This window comes from Procambarus clarkii, chromosome 92 (assembly GCF_040958095.1).
Source record: "Procambarus clarkii isolate CNS0578487 chromosome 92, FALCON_Pclarkii_2.0, whole genome shotgun sequence".
Lineage (NCBI taxonomy): Eukaryota > Metazoa > Arthropoda > Malacostraca > Decapoda > Cambaridae > Procambarus > Procambarus clarkii.
This window is the reverse complement of record NC_091241.1, coordinates 5,309,608-5,318,441: the sequence shown is the minus strand read 5'-3', so window position 1 is coordinate 5,318,441 and position 8,834 is coordinate 5,309,608. Positions and strand designations below refer to the sequence as shown.

The 8,834-nt window shown below is 41.6% G+C and overlaps 1 protein-coding gene across 1 annotated transcript in view; it reads left to right on the top strand.

Annotated features, from left to right (window-relative positions):
- LOC138359703 (TBC1 domain family member 22B-like) overlaps window positions 1-8,500 on the top strand; it is a 12,796-nt gene extending 4,296 nt beyond the window's left edge. Inside the window, 5 exon segments of the mRNA XM_069319191.1 lie at window positions 1,688-1,812; window positions 1,814-1,872; window positions 3,914-4,096; window positions 5,853-6,076; window positions 7,199-8,500. Of these exon segments, the coding sequence (XP_069175292.1) occupies window positions 1,688-1,812; window positions 1,814-1,872; window positions 3,914-4,096; window positions 5,853-6,076; window positions 7,199-7,336 (729 nt within the window). The 3' untranslated portion in view covers window positions 7,337-8,500.
- The last annotated feature ends 334 nt before the right edge of the window (window positions 8,501-8,834 follow it).

Here is an 8,834-nt window from a genome sequence, read left to right as displayed (position 1 = left end):
TAAGTGGAGGCTCTTTGGAGCCTTTATCTGTATCAATAGCTGATACTAAAGATCTGGCAATGGATGGAGGTTTTCATGGTGGTTTTCAGCCCTGGAGAGCTGGCTGTACCAGTTATGGAGCTGGTGGGGTTAGTGTGGACCTCTAGGTTTTCCATTTTTTCTTTGCCTGAGACTTTGGCTGAGCCATGCTGATGTTGTAGTTTGGTGAGGTAGCCTCCATGAGGAAGTCTTGAAACGAGTAGGTGTTGTATTTGTGGTGCAGTGGTGGAGCTTCTACTAAGATTTCCTCATCTGAGGAGTCCGTAACCTCCATAGTTGGCGTTTTGGTCTTCTGTGTCGCAGTCTTAGATAGGCTCAGGTGTCGTGGATTGGTGGTAGAAGCTATTTCAGGAGCATTGGTGGTGCTGTTAGCGTTTGTGGACACCACGTCTGCTGGAGCGGCTGCTGAGATGGTGATGGTAGGAGTGTTGGGAGCTGGAGAGGGAATTACCTCTGTGCCACCCGGGTCATGGGTGGTTCTGGAGTTTGTGTTGAAGTTGACCTCGTGGTCATCCTGGTGATAGTCTCCGGAGTGGTAGTGGAGGCAGTGAGACTTGCGCCAGGGGATATGATGGGGGTCCAGGCCATTGGCTAGGTATAATATATTCAGTTCACTGACAAAATGGTGGTTGTCAGATCTGGCAAACCTTTCCGCTAGTCTAATAAGACCAGGAGTAATGCCTGCACATGATGCAGGGGGCTGTGAAGGAGCCTGTGGGGCCTTGGGTCCCCATTGTGAAGACTGGGTTGCCTGGTTGGATGAGCCACTCTTTGGTAAGGCTGGAAAGTCTTCTGGTCGGTTGGTGGGAGCTAAGGTGGTGGGTTGAGCGACTGGGGTCTAGTCGTGGAAGTAGGAGAAATTCCTTAATTGTAGCAATCCTATATAGTAAGAGGTGGCAAATCCAAGCACACTGGGTTTGGAATAGGGCACATTTGTTCAAGTGAGATACAGGCATGAACTGGTACATTGTAGGCTTCCTGTTAAATAATAAATACAGCACTGACCATTCCTGTCTTGTAATCATGGAACATTGGTTTCTTCATGTAAACTTGCCGTGAAGAGCAAAATGTATGTGAGCTCAAAATGCAAGCCAGCATGATACAACATGAGGTGGAATAGTGGGCTTTTCATCAGTTTCTCTGCCTGTGACAAGCCTCATCTCTGTTTAAACATTTGGTGCACATCAATCACCCCTCCAATGCAATCCACTGTCTAAACTTTCCAAATTCATATTTATTTTCTATAGTTAGTCATTGGGAAACTCTTCACAGAAAACCTTTGCCCCTTACAACAAGATATAACAACAAGATATACCAAAGGGGATATTAATAGGGTACTAAAAGTATCAAAACAAGACAGAACACAAAACAATGGGTATGAACTAGGTAAGTTTAGATTTAGGAAAGACCTGGGTAAATACTGGTTCGGTAATAAGGTTGTTGATTTGTGGAACAAATTACCACATTATGTGGTGCAGGTGGAGTTCCTTGATTGTTTCAAGTGTGGGTTGGACATGTATATGAATGGGATTAGGTGGTTATAAACAGGAGCTGCCTCGTATTGTGGGCCAATAGGCCTTCTAGAGTTACCGCTATTCTTATGTTCTTTCATTTGTTAATAACAAATATTATGGTCTTCATGTTTCAGATTCACATAGATATTCCAAGGATGTCACCTCTAGTGCCACTTTTCCAGCAGATCATTGTACAGCAGATGTTTGAACGCATCTTGTACATTTGGGCTATTAGGCATCCGGCATCAGGCTATGTGCAGGATTAATGACCTTGTGACACCTTTCTTTATTGTCTTCCTACACGAAGTAGTTCCTAAGGGTGAGTTTACCATGTTGTTCCCAAAGGTAAGTTTACAAAGTGGTTCCAAAGGGTGAGTTTACAAGGTAGTTCCCAGAGGTTGAGTTTATGCAGTAATTCCCAAGGTTGAGTTATACTAGGTAGTTCTGAAGGTGAGTTTTACAAGGTAGTTCCCAAATATGAGGTTACAAAATGGCTCCCAAGGGTGAGTTTACAAAGTAAGATGCTTACGTGTGGCATCCATATGGAGACGATGAGTGACAATAACAGGACTGAAGAAATGATGACCAAATCGTGGAGAAGCGACAACGTTTTGGTCCGTCCGGGATTAATAAGCTTTAACAAAGTGGCTCCCAAGGGTGAATTTACAAAGTGGCTTCCAAGGGTGAGTTTACAAAGTGGCTCCCAAGGGTGAGTTTACAAAGTGGCTCCCAAGGGTGAGTTTACAAAGTGGCTCCCAAGGGTGAGTTTACAAAGTGGCTCCCAAGGATGAGTTTACAAAGTGGCTCCCAAGGGTGAGTTTACAAAGTGGCTCCCAAGGGTGAGTTTACAAATGGGCTCCCAAGGGTGAGTTTACAAAGGGGCTCCCAAGGGTGAGTTACAAAGGGGCTCCCAAGGGTGAGTTTACAAAGGGCTCCCAAGGGTTGAGTTTACAAAGGGGCTCCCAATGGCGAGTTTACAAAGGGGCGCCCAAGGGTGAGTTTACAAGTTAGCTCCCAAGGGTGAGTTTACAAAGGGGCTCCCAAGGGTGAGTTTACAAAGGGGCTCCCAAGGGTGAGTTTACAAATTAGCTCCCAAGGGTGAGTTTACAAATTAGCTCCCAATGGTGAGTTTACAAAGGGCTCCCAAAGATGAGTTTACAAAGTAGTTTACCAAAAACAGATTACAATATTGTTTTCTTCATTTTACATTATTTTGAACAATGAAATAATATAATAATTTATATTTATTGGCATGTGTTGGTTGATGTATCACAAGATACAATTGTATCACAATTTCCTTTATGAGTTTGAGTTAAGTGAGGCTTCCCCTAGGGTTTGTTTCCGGGTGCTTTCGGGCACCCCGGAATTTTTTTTCTCTTGTGTTTCCCCTTTGGAGGTTCGGGGGGCACTTGATGCCTACCTCCTGCATGACCCGGTTTATGCCTTGGTTATGGACTTGGCCTCTTTTGAGTTTGGTTCTTCTTCCCCTTATTGGGTGCGTTACAAGATTCTGGAGTCATTCTAGCTAGCGGACTATCCTTTGTTTTCTCCCTTAGACCTGATGCAGCTTTTGTTGTACCTGCACACTTGTTTGGCAGGTGTTTCCTATGTTGCAGGTGTTTCTGCAAGTGTCTCGGGAGTCCCTCAGTGCTTGCCTCTTTACTCCTGCCCTTCATGTGATGTGGGTCTTGTGCAGCTGCATGCTCAGGTGCCCTTTCTCTTGGCTGCCTTGGTTGTTGATGACCTTTGGACTTGTACACACCTGGCTTCTGTCATGCGTTTCTCAAGCTTTTTGGAGCCGTCTTTGGATTGGCTTTTGGAGGACTTAAGGGTGCTCGGTGAGGCTCCTCTTGCTGGGTTATTTTTGTCTTGGCTGCTTTGGAGTCATCTGCCTTACTTGAGCTGTATGCTCCGATTCTCCGAGAGGCAGTTTTCAAGTTTTTCACCTCCCGTCTTGCATGTCGGCAGGCTGTGCTGTCTTGTTCTTTGGACTCTGCAATGGGCCCTGGATCTCATTTTTATGTAGATATGTACAGTATTTCCAGTTTCCTTAAAAGCAAGTGAACAATCACAGTGCTCTTTGATTCTGTTTTGTTGACTTTGGAGGTTTGGAGGTTCAGGATCCCATTTCTGCATCATGCATGCATGCCCATTGTAAATGATCACCATGAGTGAGAGTCAGATTTGTCTGTGACAAGATTGCCCCATCTCATAAATAACCAGGTTTGAGCCATAATGTTAGTGTTTACTGTGCCTGATCATTATGACATTTCCAACTGATTTATCAACATGGGGAAATATTTAAAGGTTGCTATAATATCTAGTTCCTTACAAAGATTTAGCAATTTTGTGTTTCGCAGAAGAGAAATTGGACACGTATGATGTGGAGTTGGTAGCGGAAGAGGATCGAGCAGTGGTGGAAGCCGACAGCTTTTGGTGCATGTCTAAACTCCTTGATGGTATCCAAGACAATTACACCTTTGCCCAACCGGGTATACAAACCAAGGTTCAACAGCTTGGGGAACTCATGAAGAGAATTGATGGTGAGTATACATTGAGTGTACATGCTTTTGGCATAGCCACATTTTGGCAGTGTAGCACTGGTAAAGAGTCACAAAGTAGTTCTGAGAAACAGAGTCGACTGTGAACAATGTCAGAATCATTCTAGTCACTTTCTTTATCTCATTTCAAGCAGTTTCTTCTGAGTTTGTTCATAAGTAGGCGATTCTTTGGTGTGCTCCACATGACAGTGTTGCATGTTAGACTGGTGTGCACCACTCTTGGTTACCTGATAATGGTGAGAACATCCCTGGTTGTCATGCAGTTAAGGGCTGAACCCTTTTTCCCATTGTGCCCTTCAATCATGTTTCCTCTTACTGTATTTCTTTCTAAGGAATGTACATCGAGTTTCATTTGACATTTTCCATGGGAGAGATTCCTTATGGCTGTGATTCACATAGCCATTCTATAGTATTGTAGTTAAAGCTTTACTGCATAATCAAAGTTGGATCTCACAAAGAGATCTTATACTTATTTACAAAGAAGTTAATTCATTTAATAATTAATTTTGTTGGGAGACAGGCAGCTGGTGCATATATACATGTTAGGCTTATATCACGGTCCCCCTCCCAATGTCAAAACTACTGACCCTCTCCAGGATGCAACACAACAAGCTGATTAACTCCTGGGTACTTATTTACTGATAAGTAAAAAGAGGCATTAGGTGATAGGACACTTCCCAACCAATTCTATACTCCCCCAGGATTCAAACCCCAAATTTCCGATTGTGAGTCGGGAACGAACCCAATTGTACTACCAGAATAACATTAGAACTTTTATTGCTATCACTTCTCTATTAAGGATCCTATTGCCTTATTGGCCTTACTTTTAACATTTAAGCATTGCCTTTTTAATTTTAGATCTCTTCTATCATGACTCCCAGATACTTTTCACAATTTTAATTAAATTTCTTTCCTGTTTAACTTATATCTTGTACCCATTTTATTTTCCCAGGCTTAAAACCCTACATTTGTCAACATTGAACTACATGTACCAATATTCTGTCTATTTTGAATGTCTGATTAGGTCTTCCTTTAATGTTTTTGCATCCTCATCTGAATTTATTACCCCATTTCTTCCTATTTTAGTGCCATTGGCAAATTGACTACAGTTGCTGTTCATTTCTGTCTCCATATAATTTATGAACATGGTGAGGAATAGGGGGCTTTCTGTACAGAGTATCTGGGTTACTTTACTTGTGATGGTATGGAGTGGTCCCCGGTTGGCCAAGCGGACAGCACGCTGGTTTTGTGATCCTGTGGTCCTGGGTTCGATCCCAGGCGCCGGCGAGAAACAATGGGCAGAGTTTCTTTCACCCTGTGCCCCTGTTACCTAGCAGTAAAATAGTTACCTGGGTGTTAGTCAGCTGTCACGGGCTGCTTCCTGGAGGTGGAGGCCTGGTCGAAGACCGGGCTGCGGAGATACTAAAAAGCCCCGAAATCATCTCAAGATAACCTCAGGATGGTTCAGCGCTTGGAATTCCCCATTTATGCTGACCCAATGTTTCTAGTTATAATTGTGTCCTGATCAAGTTTAAACCATCATAGCATTATAACAAACATTGTGTCATTGCATTTCATGGGCATGCAATTGCTCAACATATAAAACTTGATTTAAAATGTCATCATCACACTCCTGTTGATAAAAGTGTAATGCAGACATAAATGTACTGTAATGATTGACAGTATCACAACTTATAACTTGAGTAACTGATACATTGCCTTTTGATTTTTCTTTCAGTCAATCTTCACCAACATTTGGACAGGCACGAGATTGATTACCTCCAGTTTTCTTTCCGTTGGTTCAACAACCTGCTGATGCGGGAGATGCCCTTAGGCTGCACTGTGCGTCTCTGGGACACCTTACATGCTGAACCTGATGGCTTTTCTCACTTTGTGTTGTATGTGTGTGCAGCATTTCTGAAGTATTTCTCACATCATCTCATGGCCCAAAGGGACTTTCAGGTAAGCTTTAATTTTAATTTCGTTCATGCTTCCTTCAGGGCAACAAACAAATATGTACATGTGTTTTTGAGGGCATGGGATTAGTGGTTGTTGGTATTGTGGGTGTTGTGACAAGAGAACAGTACACAGGAGAACAGCAAAACAGTGGAATGTCCTCTGAGCGGCAACTCCCAGTCAAGATGTGACCAATTTAGCACCTGTGTGTTAGCACCTGACTTACATCTCAGTCAGGTGCTAACCAGGTCTACTCGGGTCAAATGCACAGGCGATCAAGATGCTGTCTATTAAATTGTGGCCTTGTTAATCCATTGGAGATTAGTATTCTACATCAAAGGACCCTGTACAATTCACTGTTGTATACAAGATAAAGTTTAAAGATAAAGACAGAGAACAGGAAGAAAGCGAGGATTTGGATGTGTGGGCAGTGTGTGTGGTTGCAGTTTTCTGGATACAAACATCAATGACCTCTGGTCGAGTGGAATTCACAGTGGGAGTAAGTACAGCTCTTCTAATCCTTGTCATGTATAACAGAGATGAGCCTCTGTCTGTTTGTCTCTCTCTCTCTCTCTGTGTCCCTGTCTTTTTATTTTTCTTTTGTTTTTAACTAAGACTAGGGTTCATAAGGGCTGTCAAATGATATACCTAGTAAAACTGCAAGCAAGAGCTGTAATCCTACCTCGGCTTATTTGAAACCTGCTTCTAGATTCTAGAGACCCATTTATTTCATGTGCCTATTACATGCATCATTAGGGATAAACTTTATTCATTAAGTAACAATCATGTAAGGAACAGGATGAGCCATAGCCAACTGTGTGCCAGAGCCTTCATGTGATCAGTTGACCTGATCACCCATGCATCAACCTTGTACATTTGTAGGTGTGTGCATTTGTGGATGTGAGAGTTTGTAGGCATGTTCGTTTTTTATTTATGCATTTGTGATTTTGACTAACCTCTGTATTTAAAGAAATACTTGGTCTAAACTGCTGGGTTCACTATCTTTACTATACAGTGTATCATTTCTTGTTCAAGTAAGCTATAGAAATCTGCATAGCCACAAAGAAGTTAGCATTTTGAAAGTTGGAGTTGAAAAATTCTTCAATGGTTATATGACTATTTTTCCAGGGTCTTATGCTGCTGCTTCAAAATCTTCCAACTTCTAGCTGGTCTGACAGTGAGATCAGCCTCCTGGTTGCTGAAGCTTTCCGTCTCAAGTACATGTTTGCTGATGCTCCGAACCACCTCCAGGCTAACAAAAAGTGACTTTAGCACCTTCTAAAATTTGGAAAAATCCAGCCTGCTCTTAGCAGCAGCTTTTTGGTGACATGAATCATACACCACATCCAACCAAATTCCAAGTTGCCATTAGATGCTCTGAACTTCTATACGGATGGGTGGTTGTGTGCATTCCACTGCACCCTTGGTAATGATGGCAGATCTGTGGAGAAATTACTCAAAAGTTACATGAACATTTACTTGAACTGGATCAACTGTAATGAGTAAGATGAAGTATGCAGTTTGCCATGGAAGGTTAGAAGGTCTGTGGAAGTATGGCTTGCATTTTGATTATCTGTTAGCATACCGTAGAATTCCTGTCTCTGTACTCTAATTTCCTTAACATTTTCACATTGAAAATTTGCCTTTAGTTAAGAAGGTAATTGTATGCCTGTTTTGTCTACTCCTTTTGGGGAAATTGATATTGGGTGTGTTTGAGGGCGTACATAGTCTGTATGGTTTTGATAAGTTTGTGTCATTTTAAGTATGTATGTATGTACAGGAATATCTTATTTACCAGATTGAAATTAAAATACTATTTTATGAAGTTATTATTATTAAATTAACATATTTATGTCTAAGAAGAAAAGCTCGAGTGCATATGTCCATCATTAACTATGAACGTCAACAAGAAGGGCAGACAGACGCCTGTCTGCCGCCTCCTGTGAACTAGGCCGAGATGTATATCTCTGGGCTCATAAGTCTGATGTTATGTGGTCTCATAAAGCTGGGCATCTATTGGGTCTATGAATCTGGACATCTATTAGGTTCATAAATCTGAATTTCTACTGAACCCATAAATCTGGATATCTATTGGGTCCATAAATTGACATCTGTTGGGTGTATAAATCTCAGCATTTGTTGAGCTGATAAATCTGGCATCTTGTGCCCAAAATTCTAGACATATCTTGGGCCCTATAAAACTAGAGATCTCTTAGGTGCATAAATCTGAATATTGAGTTCGGGGATCTGTGGTTGTTGATCTTGGCTTTATAAGCGTGTTTTGTTGCAACCTTTTATATGAGATGAGCTGCTTGGGTTTTTTTCCAGATACCTGTAATTAGTTTGTCAGTTTATATTAAACTGAATTGGTTACAGGTAAAAATCATAAAAGTCAGGGATTAAAGGTTCTTATTATAAAAGTCTTCTGAGTCATGTCTGTCATTAGATGTCCTGCAATTTTTCTGAATTGGGTTAAGTCTCCAGACACTTTAATAATGTTATTGCTGGTCTCAGTGGACTTCAAAAAAGTTGTACTGTATTGCAAAAGTTATGTCGTTAATTGAAAGAGGAGACATTATTCTATAAAATGACGCTGGAATGGATGCTGTACATGTGATACATTTGAACATTTTGATGGAATGATAGTGTTTGGAATATTGTTGAGTGCTATGTGTCCAGGCACTCTGGCAGTGGTCTCCAAACAAATTGATATTTTACTCATTTCCCACATAAATCCAGCTGAATAAACATGTGTAGTATGTTT